General features: G+C 36.0%; 1 protein-coding gene across 13 annotated transcripts in view; it reads right to left on the bottom strand.

Annotated features, from left to right (window-relative positions):
• EPB41 (erythrocyte membrane protein band 4.1) overlaps positions 1 to 24,078 on the bottom strand; it is a 106,529-nt gene that overhangs the window by 31,427 nt on the left and 51,024 nt on the right. For 4 of the 13 annotated variants that reach the window (XM_044237602.1, XM_044237603.1, XM_044237608.1 and 1 more), the window contains 4 exons: positions 19,877 to 20,046; positions 16,230 to 16,286; positions 14,960 to 15,022; positions 10,260 to 10,436 (listed from right to left, as the gene is read on the bottom strand). In XM_044237602.1, coding sequence (XP_044093537.1) covers positions 10,260 to 10,436; positions 14,960 to 15,022; positions 16,230 to 16,286; positions 19,877 to 20,046 — 467 coding nt within the window. Of the gene's footprint in view, positions 1 to 7,714; positions 8,046 to 8,421; positions 8,473 to 10,259; positions 10,437 to 14,959; positions 15,023 to 16,024; positions 16,067 to 16,229; positions 16,287 to 19,876; positions 20,047 to 24,078 lie in introns of those variants that run through there. The other 9 variants (XM_044237604.1, XM_044237609.1, XM_044237605.1 and 6 more) reach the window with 7 other exon arrangements.

The raw sequence follows: 24,078 nt of genomic DNA, 5'->3' as shown, positions 1-24,078 counted from the left end.
GACACTTCCGAAAGGACATAAATTCATTTTATTCTGACTTATTGGTCAATACTGTCCTAACAGGCCCCAAATCAGGGTGGGGGGGAATCCTCTTAGGGAAATCTCTTTATTTAGAACAAGGAACCCTTCTAAAATGTTTTCCTTAGATTCCCAACCTTAAATTTATACAACTGTTTGAAACACTGAGGTGTACCAAAACTTCAGAGTAAAAAATCATTTCACGTTCTTTACCACGTTTGTTAGATACCTCTAAAAACTAAAGAGAAAATGAATTTGGGAATTGTTTCTTTATTCCTTAGGGGAAAATGAAAGCAGACCCTTGAAAACCAAACCAAACAAAGGGGTTAGCTGAATTCATCGCTAAATATATTAAGAGGACAGTTAACACTGAACAATCTGGAAAACTGACAAAGGCAGGGGTGCTGTGATGGTTACAGATATGTTAGATTACAGTTCTGGTGCGCCACAATTACTAAATAAATAGAAACAAATGCGTTGCATTTTGTTTTCCATTTCTAGTCATAAACAAGACAGAAAATACTTCAACACTGAATAAAGATGCTAGAGCATCTACAGCTCTTCAAACAGTACAAAGGCAGAAAGAGTAAATTTATCAGTTCTCTGGTTCTCTAGACCTGTATCAGGGGTCAGTCAGCAAACTACAGCTAATAGTTCAAATCCAGCCCACTCCTTATTTTTGTATTGCTATGAGCTAGGAACGATTTTACATTTTTTAACGGTTTGGAAAACATAATGATATTTAGTGACCATAAAAATTACATGAAATTCAAATTTCAGTGTCCATAAATAATGTGATGGAATACTTTCATCTTCATTTGTTTGTTGTCTATGGCAAAGTTGAGTGGTTATGCCAGTGACTATATGGCCCGTAAAGCCTAAAATATTTATTATCTGAACCTTTACAGAAAAAATTTGCCAAGTCCTGGTCTACCTGATATACAAAACCCTTGATATCACAAGAGTTTGATACACTTGGTGTTTTTATACCATGTGAAACCCAAGGAAAAAAGGATCAAACTCTTCTCTGCAATGTATTTTAGATAAACACAAATTGTCAAATATCAGTTTCCCTTTATGGTGTCACACTCCAAGATGCATTGATACATACAAACAAGCACCCGGTCTCAGTAATACCTTCCATAGGGAAAACAGCTGGCTGTTACCTTTGGTAAATGGGTAAGAGCTCTTAACTGAACCAAATTTCAAGATATTAACAAGAGAGACTGACACCTACTACAGGAGATTTCTTTGAAGAAACCACGGACCATGCTATAGGATTAATAAGAGAGACTGTGGCTTCTGGCTCATATATGAGTTTTTGGGCTACTCACATCTACTGATTAGGCTTATGGTGATTAATTTGGCATAAATCTGTGTCCCAATATAAGAGATTCTATATGAAAAGTTAGAGTTTATCCATTACCATCTGTGACTAATCATTTAATCCAATTTAACAAATTTTAAGTATTTGTTATATATCTGAGATACAAAGGTGATAGATTGGCAAACAAAGATGCATAAACAAAGACTCTCACTTTGAGAATCTCACAGTTTTGAGGAGACAGGTACAAGCTAAAAGAGATGGATTAACATCATTTCAAATTCTTAATACCACTTTTTTGATGGGGATCTAAGCCATCATCAGAATGTTACACAGAAAGTAAGTTTCCATAAGTTTACCATATCACAATGATATAAATTAAATCACATGGGGGTGCTAAAGTATGTAAAGATTAGTCAGTCAGAGAAGGCACGCAAACCTAGAATGCCGCCTCTGGCAGTATGCTCCTTCAAAATAGAATAGTGATTCTGTCTTGTTAACAGATTCTGGTCTACAAGAAGTTTCCAAAGCTACAAAACTATCCCACCTCCTCCCTTTCATCTAAAAAAAAAAGGAAAGAAAAAAAATCCCACGTGCCTGTGTCATCTATGAAGAAGCTCGGGGATTTCCAGGAATTTCAAGATGTTCTTTTTAAGAAAGAGGGCAAGTGAATGGATAAGAACATAAGATGAATAAACCATTGGCAAGCAACCGATGGGCAACAGAGCCAGAAAGAAAATGAGCTGATAAAACAAGGACAGCTAGAAAAAGAAAGAAAAAGGCAGGATAACATGTTAGAAGGAAGATTGGGACAGATCTGGATATCAGATGGTAAGTTATCTGAGGGCAAGAACGATGACTAATTCTAACATGGGAGTTACATTTAACTATGTGAATTTAATATGAAATAATATGAGAGATAAGAAAATTCTTCAGAAGGCTTCCATTCAGGGCCAAGAATTGAAATCTATAGGGAAACAGATTTTGAGTTAATATAAGAATGATGTATACACAAAAATCAGAGATGTCCAGATGTAGTATGCTATATCTTGGGAGGCTAGAGATCACTTTGTCCATAAATGGTTTTAAATCACTAAATGATATTGTACAGAAGAGTCAAGCATTGGAGTGGAGAAGAGTTGGATCTGGGGCTTATCCAACCCTAAAATTCTGATAATGGTGCCTCTTTGCATCTGCAATACATAATGAGAGCAATGAATAAATGCATAGCAGTAACCATGGTTCCCACTTAAGTTTTAGTCTCTATGTTTCATTGAGCTAGGATCGTGTACATATGAAGACTCTTCTTTAAAGAGAATAGTAGAGAAGAAAATGAGAGACTAAACTGCACCCTTTAATGACTTGGGTGGGGAGGGTTCTGAAGAGATAGTTGGGACTCATGCTTCTCCTGTCCTCTTATCTTTGAAATGTTAGATTTATTCTATTATTTACTGCGAACAGAACTCTGACTATAAAGTGGGAGGCTGTTCTCTGTAATATCAATCACAAAAGATTAGAAAACCATTTCTAAAGCATACACTTCCTCAATGACCTGTCACCCACACATTTAGTTAGGCTATGACTGAAGTTATTTAGCTTTTAGCCTGTATTCCTGATCTGTGGGAGTAAAAGACTACTTCTTTTTGTCTCTCAAGTTTTAATAAGATAAGAATTTCATTTATGAAGTGAAATACTCCATGAGTTTCTAATTGTTGATCACACCCATCCCTGTTCGCCTTCTGGCTTCCTCCCTCTAACAGCCATGCCTTCTTAACCATTTCCAGTGCCCAATCCCAGGTCCATACCAGTATTTGTTTGTTTGTTTCTTTGTATCATGCTCTACTGCAGTAAAGAAGGAGATCCTAAGGCATGAGAGGTAACAGAAACAGAAATGAGAGCAGACTCATTGGTCCACTATCCACTACAAGGTGGAGGAGGCCAATACAGTTATCCCACATGCCATATAATGGAGAACAGAGCAAGGACTCATCTCCATTTCTAGTACCAAAATTACAAACAACAGGGTTAGTTTGAGTGCAATGAAAACAAGCAACATTTTTTTCTCAGTGTGGTAGAGAATGCTGTAAAGAAGTTTGGGATTTTCTAATTTCCGTAAAGAATACAAGGGATGGAAACTGTAGAGAAGTTTATATACCTTTACTATACTCAATACTTTCGGGGGGAAAAAAACAAAACAGCAACAATGTGAAAAAGTGTCTCATACTATTTTTAAATTTTCTGTCTTCCTTTTGTAAATATATGATCACTAGGTAAAGCCCAAGTATAAATTTTGCTTGCTAATACCATCTTAAAAAGTAACCAAACCTCTTATGCTTAGTATATTCTCCATGCTTATCTGTAGGAAATATTATAAAAGTAACTCAGGAATGTAGGAGATAGTAAATCTGCTTATAGCCACAGAAAATTCAGAGAAAATTTTACAACATTTACTAGAAAGAAATGTACTAGGATCTAGGATGACAAATGGAAACCTAATCCACAGAAAATCCCCAGTCTAATATTAGTCAATGGAATCATTTTCTCCCTCCAAAACTTCTACCAGAGATGTAAACAAGTTGTAAAATTGATCCACATGAACTGAATCTCCTTCATATTCTAAGTGTTAGCATAAGAAAATGACTAAAAGATAGGTCCAAAGATTGATGCTGGGTTTATTTTCAAGTTTGGTCCACTGTAAGAATACTGTAAGGATAAGATGAATTGTTTAAGAGTACGATGAATTTGGAAAGACATTTCTACCTTCAGTAGTTTTAAGTGCTTGGTCAAATACCAGTAAGAAGTAGACAGAAATCAACACAACTATTTAACTGCTTGCTTTCATATGAAAAAATTCTAAGAAATTAATGTCTGCTGATTTTTAAGTTTTCATCTCCCCAGTCCCCAAAATACCAAGAAATGAACAACAACAACCTGAACTTCTGGTTCCTGGAAAATGTTACAGATTCATTCTCATGAGGTAGGTTTGTCTCCATGTTACTAGGTGGAAATCTGGGCACCAAGTAGTTAAGTGAACTTCTCAGAATCACCCTAGAAATGATTAACAGCAAAACCAAGGCAAAAACCCCAAGACTTTTTACTGGTCTGTATTGGTATCTTTAGTCCAAATTGGTTTTTGTTTTGTTTTGTTTTGATTTGATTTATCAACTGGCCATTAAGAAGCTGAACCAGGATAAAGCCAATACACAGTTACTTGGACCTGTCTCTGGCATTCAGAATGGAATGAGATATGAGAAGGAAACTAAGATTATTTACAGCTTTGTTACAAATATCAGCAGTATTAACAGTAATTAATACAAAGCTATAACGTCTACTATTTTTTCCTCTGTTAACTGTGATGGGTATATCTTTTGAACCTGCACTGACCAGCTTAATCCAACACAAAGGTTTGGCACTTCTCCTCTCAACCATTCTTATCCCATTAATCAGAGAAAGGGCCTCTCCTTTAACCATCAGTAAGGATCTCTGAGGACTCCTGCTGCACTTCAAAACACTGAAAAATATTACTGACTTATGCTGGACTTTTAATGGACTTGGAATCACTCTAATAGAAAGGGAAACAAAATCCAAGGCGAAGTTTACAATAATAGTTAATAAAAAGCTGTGTACCAGGATAAAACTGAAAATATAATCATAAGCCATTATAAAAGTAACAATAAATTCTGATTATTTCCTTTTCAGTTTCCTGAAAAATTTTTGGAAGACTCTAACCAATGTTACATTTTGTTATTTCATAAGGAAAGCTCTTAAATTTCTACTTCAAAGACAAAGGGGACTACTTAGGATAATCACTTTCTGTGTCAGAGGACAGCTTTGCAATGTGTTAGATTGATTGAAGTTTCTCTTTTCTTATTATGAGTGAATCAAGAAATATGCTTTAGTTACAAAATATTTGTTATACACAGACATAGCCTGTGATGTGAAAGATACACACCCATATAAGATTTTAAAATTCAACCTGCCCTTACTTCTTTTCCCATTCTGGGGGGAAGCCTATGATGACAGAAGAGCAGTTTTCAGGAAATACCAGAGAATTATTTCTACATGTCTCCAGAGAAAAATAGAATTGTGGTGGGTGTTGAAGGACAAAAGATTCTTGGCATTAGTGTTCTTTCTTTCTTTCTTTCCTTAATTCTTTCTTTTTTGCTGTAAGAAGCCATCATCTTAAAAACAAAAGGTCTTGTTTAGAAGTTTCATCAACTAAAAGTGTTGAGAAGTAAAACAAAGTGTAAAAATCTCAGTTTGATAACCCCATGAACTCAGATTTCAAAACAAATATTTGAGACATTAACCAAAGCATCCATATTGGTACATCCAAGTGCCATAAAAAGTAAGCTGCATGCAAGATGTCATTAATACCGAGGTAAAAAATAGCAGGTTAGACATCTGAGCTGTGTTGTGAAAACAAAGCACACCCATATTTACTTCAGTGAAGCCTTAAAAATCAACATGCAAACAGAGGGACACATACTTGTCACGATAGAACTTTAGCTCACAAAGCCATTAATTAAAAACAATTGATTTCAACACAAATGTAAGAGTAAACAGGTCTGAAGTCTATCAGGAAAACAGAATATATCAATATATATTTTTTAAGCTTGTGATAATGGCTAAATATTGCTTCTAGCAATATAATTACTTAAGTCATAAAGAAATAACACAGTATTAATTCAGAGAAGGGTAAATTTATGTACAGATCTTGAATAAATCTGTATTCTAGGACTTTTAAAGATGGGTACAGTGGTCTGTAAATTCAGCCCTGGCTGGAGGCTAAGGGGCACCAGCACAGCACCATTTTCCTTTAACCTTCAACATTCTACTTGTGAAAAGCTGGCATTTAACTTTGCAGATCCCTTCTATAGACCAGGCAGGATAAAGATGTTTTTCCCTGTACATTTCAGAAATACACATAAGAAGGCCACAGAAGTCAAAAGCCCTTTTCCAAAAAAGGCCTTTGTATATACTGGTTTGATATCTCAAGAAAAGGAGTGGTTATGGATTCATAGATTAAAATGTATCATTTTAAGGCTTTTGAAAAATTAACAAGTTGAATTTTTTTTTTTAAACTACAGAGCCCATGCCACACAAATGACTATAGAAGATTAGGAAATATTCCATCAAATGTTTCTATGAGTATCCTGCTTTGCTTGTTAACAGTGGAGAAGAGGACATAACAGCAGTGAACAATACACACATGCAGGATAGAAGAGTAAAGTACCGACTGTCACATACTTATATCTGGTTTCTCTGAACTTGTTAAGCATCAGTGAGGAAAAGCTGGCTTGGGCAATCCATTGCTACTCCTTTGTACCCCACAATATACATTCTACGAAGAGCAACATTTTATTGACAGAAAAATGATCAAAAAGATCTCCCCTAGGACAGTGAACTATGAAGATCAAAGGGTATCATACAGGAGATAACACAGTAGAAGTAAATGACAAAAGTTCAATGGTTTTAGTCTTGACATTTCGGATGAGCACCCTGTTTTCCGATCACAGAAAGATCAACCACCAAACAGCCAACGCAAGAATCACGAGAAAAGACATCATGAAAGGAATACGAGGAGATGATAAAGTACTAGAGTAGAGGTGGCACTTTTTGAGAGACTTGTGATCCTCAGGGATTGGAATAGAAACCTTGGGAAGAATTTCTTCATTGTCTTGCTGGGGCAAGGCTCTCTCAGTAGATCTCTCTTGCCTTTTAATTTTCTCTTCATCCTGCACTAACAGAGCACGTTGCTGTGTCTGCTTTCACGATAGAAGATCAAGAAAGACAGAGAAAGATGAACAAAATGACAGATGGAAAAATGCTCAAAAATGATACTTGGGGATGTGCAAAGGATTTGGGAAGATCTTTTGGGACACTCTTTATTTTACTTTACTTTGGCAATTTGTCCCAGCAAAGTCTCTATAACATAGTCGGGTATTCAACAGATAATTTTTTGAATGAATGAACATTAGAAGTCTTGAAAGTTCAAGCAATTACTCGACTTCCTTAGCAACAGTATTTTTCCTCCTTCAAGGATACTCATATATGAATATTGGTCATTTTTCATTGTTTTAGTGCTGCCAATTTTTCTTAGATCATTTGGGTAAAGCCAATAATGAAGCATTCTTCTTGCCATGAGAAAAGTTAGTTTTATTACAAATAGAATGGCAGAATATAAAAAGTTATCCTCATATCCCCTTCATATAGACTTAAAAAACTGCAACAGTTCAACAGCAATTAGCTTTTGTCAAGGGAATAAAAATCTTAATCCCGTACATTTTAAAGATTGCAAAAGAAAAAAGTATAAAAGTTTGTATGTGCCTCCAAGGTCTACCAAAAACAAACAAAACCCCCCCACAAATCTCAACAACTGTAAATGTCCTCCCTCTCTTGCAGAATCATGATTAAAAATAATAGTAGTAACAACCATCATGAAGGTTTATACATCACATTAAGCAGAGTTTTTGACAATTTTAAGGTAAGTTGCCTTTTCCAAATGTCCAATTGAGAAGTTTTTCCTCCCCCGACAATTTCTGTGCTCTGCCATCTAGTCAAGAGATGTTATCTATGAAAGGAAAAATTTGGCTCTAAGTTCTCTCAGTTGGGCCAGCCTTCTCTGATCAGTTTGGAATTTTGACACAGGTTCTTTGCACACCCCTAAGTGATATGTATCAGGGAGTAAGTAGCTGGGGGACTGGTCAGCAAAAAAGAAAAAAGGAAAGAAAGGATGCAAAATCATGATTTTTAAAAGAATATAAGAAGGGAGAAGAAAGACAACATAAAAAGAATAGGGTACAATTAAATTCATTTTCTCTCTGAATACATATTTACATCTTCATGCAGCTTTTCAACCAGCCATGCGCCGAAATAAGCAAATTGAAAGCTGCAAAAGCTGCAGCCGTGGAAATGTTATGTGTTAGGTCAAAAGGCAGTGGAGTGTGAATTTACTAGTAGAGCCAAAAGAAAAAAATTACTCAGCAGCTGCTGTTCAGTTCTGGGGGAATATCTGCTTAGTGCCATGACAAGAGCAAATTCGGATTGAGAAGCACGAGTCATAACAGCAGCTTTACCTCTGGCCCACCAACCTTTCTTTCCGAGGGAAGGACAGAGGTTTTCTTCACCTGGTCATACACAAATTATATAAAATTCAGTAGCCTCGCAACACAACAACAATGCTGCCAAAGTCGGAAGAGGATACGTATCCCCAGAGAACAGAAATATTGCCCTCATCATTGAAGAAAAAGTAAGATATGCCAGAAAGTGGAGTTATCCTTTAAAAAAGGTTATCATAGGACAGTTCTTACTTATTCTGTTATTCATTTAGAGGAGTAATATACAGAAGCACAGAGCTAAAGTGGCTCAAGTACTCCCCACCAATCTCATTTCTAAAAGTCCTTTCTTTAAAGTCCACAGAATGACATACCCATTTCCAACCAGCCCTGAGATGATTTCTGGAAGGTTTCTATTAAGATAGAAGATATTTTCTGGAAATGGAGACTGATTCAAATTTACCAAACTTCATCCAAGAGAGTATTAAATTACTTTTCAAAGTAATCGAGCATCTTTTATTACTTCCACAAAGTCAAAAAGAAAGCTTCTAGAAAATAAGCAGCTATGGTTTAGAGAGACAGTTAACCAGGCAAGACAGCAACATGGCGTTTCTCCTGAAGTCTAGATCTATAGAAAGCAGTCACTGTCTCAGTTCAGGTTACATTATCTAGATTTAGAATCTAAAACTGATGTCCATTTACATCAGGGAATGGAGGCTGAAGAGGACGAAGAATAGAAACAACAGCATCCTGTCACCCCCGGTATCTAGCTACCCATCATTCAGGAATTCTCCAGTCTTACTTGGTGAAACTGGTCGGACTCTACTTGGAGAATTCTTGGCCAATTTCAATCATATTTTGAAAAAGATAAAAAGTTCCCTCTGCGAGTCAACTTTTATCATCTTCTCCAGTTCCAGAAACTAAACAAAGTTGAATAGTTTACCATGAATTCTGAATTTAAAAACAGGCTTTGTTTTTTTTTTAACATTATTAAGACATCACTACCTTTCTTGACTAGAATTGCTGTTGCTATTGGTGAAAACCAGGAATATAATTTTAAAAATTATTTAATCACTCATTAAATCATTGTGACTACTTATATAAATATTAACCCGTATAAGCTAAAGATTAAGAATTTTTAAATATATGCTTAAGGTAACTTTTAAGATATTTCATCACACAGATTCATTTAGTCAGACGTAGGATTTCTACGACAGGTATGACAATAGCACACACACACACAAAAAACAGCCTGAAAGGTATCTCCAACTTCTTCTAACTGTGACTATCTTACAAAACAACATGTTAAAAGTTCGAAGCTGCTCATAAAGATGAACTGTCAATAATTTTTCTAAAATTGAAATATAATCATTAATGTGTGGTGTTCTGCATTCTCTGGCTTAGAGGTCTCCTTCATTCATTATATAATTGTGGTCAACCATTCCAGACATTTCTCAGTTGTGCAAATGTTCAAATAAAGTTTAAAAAAATGTTTATCCTGTTCCAATTCTGACCTTACTAAATTTAGTAAACTCTCTGGTCCTTGGAGGCACAGTTTGAACACGAAGTTCCACTGGCTTATGATCAATTTGTAAACACACACTAGCCAGAAGGAGGCAGTTCTCAAGAGCCTAGTCATCTAATGGTAGCTCTAAACGGCTCCTATAATTTGACTGGGTAGCCCATATGACTTAAAAACAAGTGTTTGATTATGAATGCCTTAAAGCTGCAATGAACTGGTGAGGAACCAAAGCTAAATTTCAGCTCTAAACTTACTTTACTTATATACAGAACATTTAATAGACAATAATGTTTATTTCATTCATTCTCACAAGTGGTCACGTGGACAAAGTACTCACTCCTTCTCCTGTAGGAAGCTGCCCATTGATGTTAAGTGTTCGGAATGGGGAGTGAGTGGATAAGCGTTTATCCCATTCACTAGGCCGTGGTTCTGGTACAGATTCCATGAAGTTCTTTTTCAGCTCACTGATGCTGGCATGATGTTTTTTTATCTCTTCTTGACTTTTGTCTAAATCCTACAGTTGAAAGGACAAACATGCAAAATAATAAATACTCAGAGGAAAAAAACACATCAGGGGAAGCCCACTAGACTATATGGGCACTGGCAGAAAACACACCACATCCAGGGCAGATGTTACTAATCCATAAATTGCATTCAAATTTTAAATATACAACATGATATATTTGCTTGCAATTTTTTTAGTATTCTTTTTTTTTTAAATGAGGTGCTTTTCTTGGAAGCAGTGAAGCATCATAACCCCAGAACTCTTAGCAGTTTTGTAACCCACAGACTTCACTCCTTAATTTTGCAACTTTTCTTCCCGTTAGGACACAGTGCCAGATCTCCAACTCCTCATCCCAAGAGAGCGATATCACAGATCAGTTAGCCTCATCTTGATAAGAACTGATTGAGGCTCAGCTCAGGCAGATAGCAGTAGATAAGGAGCAGCTATTAAACAAAGGACATGATAAAAGATGCAACTGCCACCATTGGTTGCTTTGCTTTGGTGAGTTGCAATCATACAGCATCCCTCTGTTTATACCTGGAGATAATTCTGCTTCCTTATTACTAGGTGGTATTACTGGTTTTGATGAACAGGAACAGCCCTTTCTTGTTATAAGAATTTATCACTAGAATTCCTCGCCAAGCCTTGAGAGCAAATTGTTATTATCTATGAAAAATCACTCAGGTGTGTGATATGATGGCTTTTTTTCTTTACCAATACTATTCGTGCTTTTAGTTAAATCCAGCTCCCTGCTCAGTGGGGGTCTGTTTCCTCCCTCTCTTTCAAGTAAATAAATAAAATCTTTAAAAAAAAAAAAAAGGGCCTTATGCCTTCCAGTTTCTGACAGCTTTACTTCCTCCCTTAGTAGAATTCAAAATAGAGACCTTCCAGTAACTTTCAATGGACTGGAAGTAATTTAACAAGAATTCATCAAATACCTTACATATCTCCTCAACAGTTTAAAATATCTCAACTGTTCCAGCAGAATTGGATAGTGGACAACTAGGTTTAATATCCCTTAAATGGGATATTCCAGGGGGAAAGGATCAAAACAAAGGTTAATAAAACTAGAAATAACATTCAGGTTTATGTAACAGGAGGCAAATAAAACTTTCAAAAAGTAGACTTGGCAAGAAATAAAATGGGAAATACAATTTAAAGACAAAAACTGAAATGTTCTTTGTCCAACATACTTCTCCAAAAAAGCTCAGATCCGTGCTTGAGATCAAAATATGTGGGAGCCTGTCACTTGATGAATGCTAAAAATTCTGTGTTTATTATATATCACGGCAGCTCTGTATCCAAGAAAAGCATAATATTAAATATATCTTTTAATATGCTGTATAAATTTTGAGATTAGCCTTTCTTTTTTCCTTTTTTTCTTTCTTTCTTCTGTGGAAAACCACCACATTTGGGGGGGAAAAATTGGAACTCATTTAAATAAAATTTTCAAAAAATTTTCTGGAGCCACGCATGCTTCAACTAAATGAAATTTTTTCAAAAGCAATGTCAAAGGGAAAATAGCATAGGAAAAAGAATTGGTGAGGCACATGACATAATTTTGATTCTGGAGATATTCATTCAGAAAATTCACTTACTAATCTGTTCTTTTTATTTTTGCAAGACTAAACCATGTATATTTGCTTTGAGATCAAAGAGAAAACTAAACCCAAAATGGACAATCCTGTAGCTTCCCCATAAAAATTACCTCTTGCTTGTTGGGATGAAAAGTGAGTATAGCCTATGAATATGGGCTTCACCATGAGGAAACAACAGTGTGCACTTTTATTCTAGCTGAAAGCAAGAAAAGCATGTTTACTAGCTAAAGAAAAGCATGAACAAGCTTGGTCAAAGACCCAGTAATAGGCTGAGCAACTGAGACCCACAAGGCATGTAAGTCCCTGTGGCCCAGCTCCTAACTGGAAATTAAATCTGCTTGGTCCAAGAACAACTTAACACATTTGGGAGAGTTAAAGTATGAATGGAAGAAAACAAAAATGAGCAAGATGCTATGGTAAAACCATAACTCTCTCTGTTTGCCTTTTAATATGAGAGTGGTGATTTGTTACTCTTCTTGTCTAGCTTTTGATTGTCTTGAAACCTGAGAAAATAAATATTTCAATAAAACCGGTAGCTTCTGAAGGAGCTTTCTCCATCCTTCTTAGCTGGCTCTGTTAGAAACCTGTGGGGGCACAGAGTAAAATTAAGATCTCAAAGGGACCTGTTCCAAATAGAATTTGTCATAGACACTTGCTACAGGTTCTCTCTGGGAGATGGAGGAGGAGGCGGTAGATCTAAAAATGAACTCGACCTTATTTGGCCAGAACAAAGCATTAGTGGGGGTGGGGCAGGAGAGATGCTTTACCAAAAAAAAAAAAAAAACCCTGCTAGAGTGACAGATAACTTGAGAGAACATCCTTATGGGGTGGAAGGGAGACAATTTTTGAGATTTTTTTTCTTTTACTGTAACTAGAGAATGATGGTTAGCCAAACTACTTTGGCTGCTTTTAGGCTAGATACTTTTTGATACTCATCATCTTATCATTTTAGCTGCAGCCAAACCAAACCATTAAATATAAAATGTTCTCAAAAAGTAGTTAGTAGTTTTAATTTTCAAACGCACACTTATTTAGAAATCCCCTCTTGTTGCTATCAATGCAATGCTGGGGGAAAAAACACATCACACACAGGGACTCTGTGAGTCTCAGAAGCCATAACACACCTCATTGAACAAATGACAAATATATGATTGGTACTGCAGGTTCCAGTCAAAAGGAAACACTAAAGATGGACTAGTAAAGAAAAAGGCATGTTTGGGATAGGTAGGGCATGTTTGGGATTGGGAGATGTTACATTGCCAAGGACAAGGACATCATCCGACCTCTGTAATTCTTCCTAATCCCACAAGCAGAACCATTCACGTCTAGTCTTAGTTAGGAAATCAAGCAGAGATCTAGCTGCCGAGTTTGAAATATCCTAGAGTCCAGCCTTAAAAAACTTCATGTTATATGAGGTAAATGTACATAAAGTATTTAGTATTGTGCCAATCACACAGTATGTGATTAATGAAGGCTGGCCAAAATTTTTATTGTTTTTATTAAAGTATCCTATACTTTGCAAGCACCCAAAAGGTATGTTTTGACAGAAAATAGGACAAGGTTAAGTAACTATTAGAGGTCATTATATTAAACCAGAGATCTATTTTAAAGTTTCTTCAGATTTCCAGTTTAATACTATTTAGTATATTTCTTGTATGTTCATCGTTCAGATCTCAGCTAGTATGTTCTCTCTCCAAAGAGAACTTCCCATCTTACTCAGAGATTTCCTTTCTTAGCACAGCATACCACTTATTTCTGTCACAGCTTCCATAATAACTTGATATCATTTTATTGCTATTTTTTACCTGTTTATTTCTATCCTCCCTTCTTCTACACATTGTTAAGTTTCCTGAATGCAGAAACAATGTTTATCATCTTCCTCTGTATTTATGTTTCCTTCAAGTTTAAGTTAAATCCCCAGTATCAGAGTTATATTCATCTCTTTTGGCTCTGTCTTGAGCAAAATCGTAAGATAATCTGGTCAACTTTTATATATAAGCGTCTTTGTGTGGTGTAGACTAATGTAGCCTCAGTGGTTTCCATATAGATAATTCCACGTTCTCTACTTTTTCCTCATAGAGTTCCCCTACTCTTCTAATTAGTTTCATATTTCCCTGTTCAAGGTGGAGCTCCAAACTAGCTAAATATACTAATACAACTCTGGTAAAAAGCAAATCATTGTTGAATGTAATGAGAAAATGACCTTACAATTCCTAGAGTAGATAGTATGTTGCTATTTCTGAATGGAAAAAACGAAGTTTAAAAGAGATAGATAGATAGACCCTAACTCAAAACCTAGCTTTACCAATTTACTAGCTTTGTGACCACAGGCAAATTAAATTTCTCTAAGGCTTGATTTTCTTAACTTTAAATTAATCATCTTATGCCCACAGACCTGTTTTTTATAATTAAACTATCTTATATTAACTACAGATTAAATACCAGGTCCCCTCTTTCCTTCCTGTATCTTTTTTCTTTCCTGACTATCCTATCATTTTTTGATATCTCCAATTTTTAAGTCCATTTTTGAATTGGGATCATTTCTCCTACTTTTCCACACCCAGTTCAGAAGATGAAAACTATACTACAAATTTGATGCCTGGGACACACAGGAGTTTATATTCTTGGAAAATTCAAGGAGTTTTTGACAGTGATATTGAATTTTCTACAAGTCAGTAAAACAATGGAACCGCAAGAAGCAGAGGTAGTCCCAATCATATATTTTTTAGATAAGTATGACAGATGGAAACTAAAGAGTCAGAAGGAGAGATGGTTGCATATCTTCATGTTTACCAACATGCAAAAGCATTTTAAACCTAAAATTCTTTCATGCAATGGCATGCAAAACCAAACGCAGCATAAAGAAAGGGGTGATTGCAAAGAATGCAGAAGGTATAGGCAACCAACTGAAATAAGCTTCAAGTTCATACAAACCTCCAACATTAAATTGCTATGTCTGATATAAATGTTTTCACCATCTAGTCTCTCTCTCTTTTTCTGTGAAAATGAAAGAGGGAAAAACAGAAAAGCATAAAAAATTAAAATGTTGTTCTTGCGGGAAAAAACTGCAAATTGGCAAACCAAAAAAATTAGATGTCCACAGCGCAGCATATGCCAACATGAAATGGTCACAAAACTACAAGGACACACACAGAACACATTACCACTAGAAAACAGATGACCCTATTCATGAGTGATGGAAGAAAGTGATGACCTTATTTAAATAGACAGTGCTCCTGGCTTCATTGGCTTCTTACATAGTAAGCTATTTTATGCTCATTTTTGAAATTCAACTGTTTGAGAGTTATCTTAAAGTACATGACTTTACGAAGCTTTGAAATCCCATGTTCCACAGCATGGAGAAATGCTGTAAAATGTTATTTACCTCCCTGACACATAGTTCATACTTAGTAATACCACAGTAGGTATATCTCTAATACCTTTCATACACAGTAGGTATATCTCTAATACCTTTCATAAGAAAGATCTAAGGGCACTTTATACACGATTAGTCAATATTCTCTTCAGTAAGGACTGATACATCCCACTCTATATTTGGGAAGAATGGGCACAGAGCAGCAAAACACACCGTTATGAACAATGCCAGGTGTTGCTGCTAGGTTTTTCATAGTAAGTATGTATCAAATATTGGTCATTTCCAAGAATATGATGCCACTGAAATATTTATCAAGTTTAAGTATGAAGGATAGTTTTGGTCTTCACTAGTTACTTCATTGTTTTTTAAAAGGCATTTTCCTTCTGAGAGGTTTATTTTAATGAAAAATTTCAACAAATAGTAGAGGATTATAATTTCTTTGCTATACACATGTATGTGAGTGTATGCAAATATATATGTGTGCAAATATATATCTGCGACTTGAAAACAATTTCTGATGAAGAGAAATCAATGAAAAGAATGGATCACTGTCTTTTTAATGCACTTTAGAAGTCAGCATGGGTGACGATAATGCAGTTTTGTGAAAGTGAAAAATGGCTGACCTTCCTCATTCTTATCAGATCTTCAGTTTTTTCTGCAAGCTTCTGTTTAGCCATTATTAAAAAAAAAAAAAAGAAAAATGATAAAATATTGGCTCAATAAAGTTTGTTTGAACCTTTATAATATTTTTTAAGGGAAGGGAGTTGGGGAGAAGAAAAAAAATTGAGGAGGGAGGAGAAAAGGAACAAGTGGCCTATTGGCACAAACCTGTGTTTGGTCACCATTTGAGGTGGGTACTGTGACCTCGATGTGGGTTTTTTCCACCTACATTTAAGAAATAAAGTGGTAAAAACATTTCAGGTTAGTAGGTTTCTATGAGTAGCATTATTTCTAAATAAGCCGCATCTTTAAGCTGGTTGCAAAATAAGCTGATACGTGATCAACATGATGCAGTCTTATGGGGGTATGACAGGAAAGGACATTACTCTTCAATGGTCATCTCTCAGTTCACCATCATATTTTCAAGGCTGAAGAGGTAATTTGGACAGCCAAATGATAGTAAAAGAAAATTATGATAATTATTCCATTGATGAAGAAAACATTTTTACACTTATTAATAAAAAAGTACTTATACAAAAAATAATTGGGCTTAAATAAGGCATGTGTTTTTGTTTTGGCTTTTTTTTTATGATCTAGAAGTACTTTAACATTTAAAAACGAATTTACAAATGAAGATATCAAGGTAGGACATACATGACAAAAACAAAAAAAAACTTTACAGTTAAAGCACACATATAATAAACACAAAGAACATAAATACAAAAAAAATTGTTAGTTGATCAATATATTTAAGGAGGCACTTTCACCTTGAGTTTATTAGGCAACAAAACATCAAAATAAACTCAATTCAAATTGTTACTGATGCATGCAATTACTTCCATGGCTGATTTATAAATAAGCACACATAGGGCTCAGCTGCAACATTCAGCAATCTATAATCTCCTCTCCAGAGAGCGGGAGCCCTTGTGTTTGGTGGATAAATAAGATTCATCCTTAATAGTAGGAAGAGAATAACTGCGCCCTCCTGCCTAGCTTTGAAATGCCTTTAGTAATAGTCATTTTATAGACCCCAAATGGAGCAAGTATAAATTTAAGAAACTCAAACAGACTATTAAGAGGAAGCGTTTTAGAGTGAGCAATGCCTAAAGCAGTATTTCAAAATTGGAAAATTTTTTATTAAGGATCAAATCAGTCACTTTGTATCATGAACTTCTTTATAGAACCTCACCAATCTGTGGTTTTGACACATTCTTTTTAATCACACTTGGCAGCATTACCTTGGAGTATAATGTCATTGTGCTATTTTCCCTAGGACAGAATGTAGAGAACATAACACCAAATTTTGTGATACTGTCAAATCATAAGCACATCCAGCTACAGTACTTTTAACTACCAGGATAACAGATAATTTGTGTCATTTCTACTATGAATCCTATTATATTTAATGTGTGGTCATTAGCAAGTTATTTCACCTAAGTTTTTTATTGAAAAAGTGGAGACAATATACCCACAAAGCAGTGAATGTTTAGCAAATAGCAGTTTTAAATTATTTTGCAGGGGCACTTGGATGGCTCAGTCACTGAGCGACTGCCTTGAGCTCAGGTCATGATCCCAGGAGGTCCTGGGATTGAGCCCCGCTTGGGCTCCCTGCTCAGCGGGGCTCCCTGCTCAGCGGGAAGCTTGTTTCTCCCTCTCCCACTCCCCCTGTTTGTATCCCCTCTCTTGTTGTCTCTCTCTCTCTCTCTGTGTCAAACAAATAAAAAAAAATGTTCAAAATTTTTTTACAAAAAATTATTTTGTAAAGCTTAAATTACTTGTTTCAATGAATAATGTCCTTTTGCTTTTTTCTAACAGCAACAAAGTGAGGGCCCCTACTTCAGTCTAAAGTGGAGGCCAAGTAGCAAAGGTAGTCAAGCCCCTTCAGAGAACATTAAATGAGATAAAGGTGTGCATAGGGGCGTGGTACTATTCCACACCTGCAAAATAGTTCTTGTCAAATGACTCAAGATGCAAAAAGCTACTTCTATCTGGCGCCAAATTCGTGTTAGCTAATGAAATTTATATAGTGTTACAAGGTTATTTTATTACACTATTGCTTTATATAATAACTATGGCTTCAGGTAAACTCCATAATTATTTTCTATTGTTACAAATAAAATCAACTCAGAGTCATCCTTAATTCTGTCCCTACTATTACAGAAGGTTATCAGAGGTGGTTTTCAGTCTGATCTTTATGTAAGTATCTGAAAACATATACATACACAGAATTAATCAGCAATAAAACCACCTACTGGCACTTGAATGGGAAGCATAGACCAGGAAGTGATCTCTCCCCTCTATCAGGTTCCAAGAGCAACAGGAACCTATTCTTGATACCTGTGTCAGACTTACATGCCAAAGAATAAGTATGGGTGCATCTGGGTGGCTCAGTCGGTTAAGCACCTGCCTTTGGCTTGAGTCATGATCTCAAGGTCCTGGGAGCAGGGAGCCTGCTTCTCCCTCTGCCACCCAGTCATGCTTGCTCACTCTCTCTCTCTCAAATAAATACACAAAATCTTAAAAAAAAAAAAAAAAAAGAACAAGTATGTTAGCAGAACACCAAAGGAATCTTAGCCACTCAAAATGATTCCTTTGCCAACTCCAATAATCCAACACTTTCCAGTTAGTACAACAAATGGAGGAATAGTCAAAAGTGCCAGATGAGATATCCTAACATTAAAAACTGAGGTAGTCTAACCTTAAAAAGGCACTGTTGATACTGAACCTGATGGCCAGTGTTATACACATCTGGCTAGGTTAAAAAAAAAAAAAAAGCAAATTTCTACCATTTGCTCAATTTTTTTTCTCGTTTAGACTCAAGTTGGTCTCAAAGGACAGTAAAAATGGCATGTCATGTAGAACAGTTTTGTTTTGTTTTGTTTTGTTTTAATACAGTCAAAACAAAGCCAAATTGGCCACTGCTCTACAGATAAACTAGACACTGAACTGGGTCCAGAAGAACAGGATTAATTCATCTGCCAAGATAAGAGCACTTACTAAGGTCTTCCATGGCTTAAAATATTTTGGGGGCTTTAACTTTCTTAACAGACATATAAAAACATAATTTTTGAAAAAGCACTGCCTCTAGTAATTCCTGTTGTCAACAGTGATATTTGTGTTTATGTCAGTAATTCTGAACATCTCAACTACATCACAGCCTAAATGTGCTTAAAAGGCTAATCAACACATTGAAGATCAGTCCAGCTACTGTTAGTCCTGGGAAATCTGCTAATTGGTGATTTTTCAACAAGATCAGAGACTGCGGTACAATCAACGCAAAACTATAAGCAACTCAGATCCTACATAAGGATCTTTGCCTTTTGTAAACAATTTGATTTGAACAACCGCATAGAAGTGCTTTATGTAATACTAATTGGGATATTCTCCGGGTATGTTGCTCATATACTGATCTTAGGAAATCAAATTATATTATAATCCTATTAGCAGAGATTACTTTTAAAAAGGAATGTGGAGATTCCTTCTGGATGAGTAAAAATTATTTTTAAAAGCAGATGATCACAGTGCTGATGTGCTTTATAGGCGCCTTTTTTTTTTTTTTTTTTTTTAAAGATATAAGTTAGGTAACTGTGTAGGTAGGTTACCTGAAAACTTCTTGGATGGTTTAGTCTTCATGACATAATTCTATCAGAATATTTTACAGGTTCATGGGGAATACTTTCTTTTAGAAAGAGTAAAGAAGAAATAACTTTGTTAGAGCTCTACAAGAATCAATGCTTTGAAAACCTTCCTGGCCAAGGAGTTAACATGTTTAAACCAGAAATTGAACTAGCCAGATATTTGGGTTTATGGCATACCTTCCATGCTTCTGTGGGTTCCGGCTCAGCCTGCCCGGGTGGCACTTCTTCCTTTTGCTCTTCAACCTTCACTGTTTCCTTCTGTGCTTTAGAAACCTCTGTGTCCTGACTCTGAGCAATGGCGGGTGCAGAGGTGGGCCGGGGACTTCGGTCTGAATCAACAGCCGCTGCTACGTGAGAAAGGGAAAAGGGAAGGATAAGTGAAGGCAAGAGTCACTATACTACTTCAGAGTCACCATGTAAAATAATTGTGAATCCAGGACACAGTGTCCGGTGGGCTATCACACAGAAGTTAAAAAATAATTAGTGCTCTGCCAGGTTACTGATGGCATTAAAAAAGCTAAAACAGAGAAACTAAACTATGCTATCACATTCCATAAGGGGGGCGGAACAGATCCAAATACGAAAAGAAAATAAAAACTCTTTTTATTAAAAAGTTAGCAAGATTCTTTAACCTTGTATTCTGTTAGTTTCAAGAACCTGCAATGTAAGGGTGCCTGGGTGGCTCAGTGAGTTTGGCATCTGCCTTCAGCTCAGGTCATGATTCTGGGGGTCTGGGGATCAAGTCCCACACTGGGCTCCCTGCTCAGTGGGGAGTCTGCTTCTCTCTTTCCCTCTGCCCTTCCCCCTGCTCATGCTCTTTCTCTCTCTCAAATAAAGAAAATCTTTAATAAATAAATAAATAAGTAAAAATCTTAAAAAAAAAAAAAAACCAAAACTGTAATGTAGTCTATGGAGAAAAAAAAGAGGCTAATTAAATCTGACTTCTTTCATGAAGCCGTATTGAAATACACATCCATTTATTTATAAGTGATTTTAGGAAACTAAAAACTATGTTCTAGGAAAAAGGATCAAGTCCGATTTCTTCTGTTAAGCCTGCTTGGATTGATTACAAAATAACTTGATAAACTGATCTTGTAAGATATGCGTACTTTTTGATGTTTACGGGCAAACGTTTGAACCAGATACTTTCCCTTTTAAGAAGTCATTTGATTAAAATAATACGAATTCAAAACCTTTGGCCTTTAGTCCTTTAAAATAAAAAACTTTTGAGTTATGGGACGCCTGGGTGGCTCAGTTGGTTGGACGACTGCCTTCGGCTCAGGGCGTGATCCTGGAGTCCCGGGATCGAGTCCCACATCAGGCTCCCAGCTCCATGGGGAGTCTGCTTCGCTCTCTGACCTTCTCCTCGCTCATGCTCTCTCTCACTGTCTCTCTCTCTCAAATGAATAAATAAAAATCTTAAAAAAAAAACAAAACAAAAAAACTTTTGAGTTCTCTCCTACCCTCTCAGAATATTGTCAATTTGTGTTACAGCCCCTCTTCTCTGATATATCTAGGGCAGTGGTTCTCAACCAGGAATGATTTTGTCCCTCAGACAATATTTAGGAATATCTGGAGATATTTTTGATTGCCGCAACTAGGGAGAAAAGCAGGAGGGGGTACTGGCCAAGGTTGCTGAGATTGAGGAACCCTGACTTAGGGAAAAGGCTGTATAGATACTGTTCTAGAGACAATATACAATATAGGCTTAGAACAAAAGCTTGATCTTTCAAAGTTAATAGTTGTTTTGGGTTGGACTATTAGGCAGCTAAGTTTCGATTGCTTACTTCAAAAACAACTACTCATACTCTTTTTATGATTTTTATCTTCATTCTTTCAGGGACTAAAAAACACCATATACATACTTTGTAGTAGACTCACTTATCTGGCAGTGTCTAGAAATACAGTGTGTCTCCACATGATTTACTTATTTATTTTTAAGTAGACTCCACACCCAGCATGGAGCCCAACTTCTGGGGCTTAAACTCATGACCCTGAGATCAAGACCTGAGATGAGCTCTAGTTGGATGCTTAACTGACTGAGCCACCCACATGCTTCTCCACGTGATTTAATATTTCTGATAACAGGTCATTATCCTTTCATGAACTGCGATTTTTAAATTTTAATTATTTTGCATGGAAATCCTTACAACTTTTATTGTATGCTTTCACATACAATGAACATACTGAATTTCTTAAACTGAACATACTGAATAGAATAGAATCTTTTTAAAAAAAGATTTTATTTTATTATCTTTCTTTTTGAGAGAGAGAGAATGTGTCTGAGTTGGGGGAGGGGCAAAGGGAAAGGGAGAGAGAGAATTTTAAGAAGACTCTTCACAGAGAATCTCAACCAGGAGCTATGCCCGACACGAAGTGATGCTCCACCTCAAACCCTGAGATCATGACCTGAGCCAAAATCAAGAGTCTGATGCTTAACTGACTGAACCACTGAGACAACTCTGAATTTATCTTGATAAATTTAGATTTATAAGTAGTAAATATTAGCTAAAAAAAAAAGGAATTCCATGAATTAGAACAGACAAAAAATCGGAATTCCCAACTACTTCATATATACAATTCCAAGGAAAAAATGCTCATTTCCCAGTAATAATCTCCAGTGAAAGAAATCACTTCTCAAAGTATACACAGGGAAAACTGGAGAAACAAAGGAATCGTCTATCTTCCAATGAAAATTCTGTGGCCTCTTGCAAGTCCTTGCTACTCATGGGTGCTGGTGCTCTAAGCTACTCAGTGCAAGAATGGCAGATGGCAGACCAAATCTAACAACACAGGGGAATGTGACAAAATATTTTGCTCACAGTTGTGTTAAACTATCATTATACATGTGTATTCACACCTCCTCCCAAAGAATTAATTCAACTCTGCCTGGCATCATAGAAACATAGCCCATGCTTTCACCATGTGTTATTTTGCCACTTGCATTTGGTTTTAATCCAATACTAATACTGCAGAGCCAAATGATTTATGTCTTTAGTATTCCTAGCCCTGGCAATCTGTACCGTCTGTGGAAAAGTAGGTATCAGTGTGGAAACTGGCAGTTAGAAACAGAGGCATCAAGTTTTACTGTTTGTAAAATGTAGAAGATATTAACTCTACAGAATAGTTAGGGAAGACATACTCAATGGTTATGAAAATATTTTATAAGCCCTACATATTAATAACTTTTAATGTCATACCGCTAAGTCTCTTTTTTGTTGTTGTTATGGGTTAATCTCATTTCAACACCCTGTTGGGAAAAAATTAATTATGCACACACTGATATGCAATTCAAGTGAAAGATTTCACCTGGGAGTCCTGGCGAGAAGCAAATTTCTTTTTTTTTCTCAGTAAGAAGATACAAAGCATGGATCACAACAGAGAATCATGGTAGTGTTCTTATTTATTTTAGACATCTTTATGGAGATATAATTCACATAACATATAACTCACCCATTTTGATAGTATAATCCAATGCTTTTCTGTATATTTTTGGGAGGGTAGTGATGGCTTTTTAAGATGTTTTGGCTCTTTGGTTTTGTGAATTTACTTGTTAGCCATTACAAGATTTAGGTGCATATATAGAGAACGCTTAAACTTTAAAAACTCAATCATTTCCCAATTCTGAATGTCTAGACAAAGAAGAGTGCTGTGATCATCTTATGGACCCATTAATTTCAGTATTATATTGCTCTTATCTAAAAACAATAGCAACTTTGAAACAGTTATATATTAGATCAGTGAAGAGTAAAACTCAAAACCATCACACTGAGTAAAAGAAGGCTTACATTTTAGGTCTAGCCCTGCTACTTACTAGCACAATCTCTGCTAGTATGGTATGGGCATAATAGGTAAGTAGCAGATTGGTGATTCCATTATTAGAAGGCCCACACGAATCAGCGGCAGATCTTAAAACACCACAAAAACACAGCCTATGCTCAGGTCCACCATAGACAGAAGATTGGGTACTTGTTTTAAAGCTCCAAAGATGATATGGATGTATTCCCCTGGCAAGAATCACTGCACCATTATTTGCCAAGTGGACGAACCATCTCGTTGTGTGACCCTAACATGTTATGTAACTTTCTTGTGCCCCAGTTTTCTCATGATTAAACCAAGAATTCCTAAATGCTTCTTGTTCATTCAGTTCTTGGTACTAAATAGGAATATATGGAAATGGTTTGAAAAGGAAAAAGTGCAAAAAAGTATAAGCTGAAAAATCTTTGTCATCATTATTAGCTATCCTTGGGACTTACCACTCTAACGTATAAACTGGAATCTGAACAGGTTTTAGTTTCTCAGCTGGTGAAGCAGATGTCGCTTATGTTTTATAGATATATATATAGAGAGAGATGTTTATGTAACTAAATATATATGTG

The sequence above is a fragment of the Neovison vison genome, chromosome 2, assembly GCF_020171115.1.
Source record: "Neovison vison isolate M4711 chromosome 2, ASM_NN_V1, whole genome shotgun sequence".
NCBI lineage: Eukaryota > Metazoa > Chordata > Mammalia > Carnivora > Mustelidae > Neogale > Neogale vison.
The sequence above is the reverse complement of the archived record's forward strand: the minus strand, read 5'-3'. Positions and strand labels throughout refer to the sequence as shown.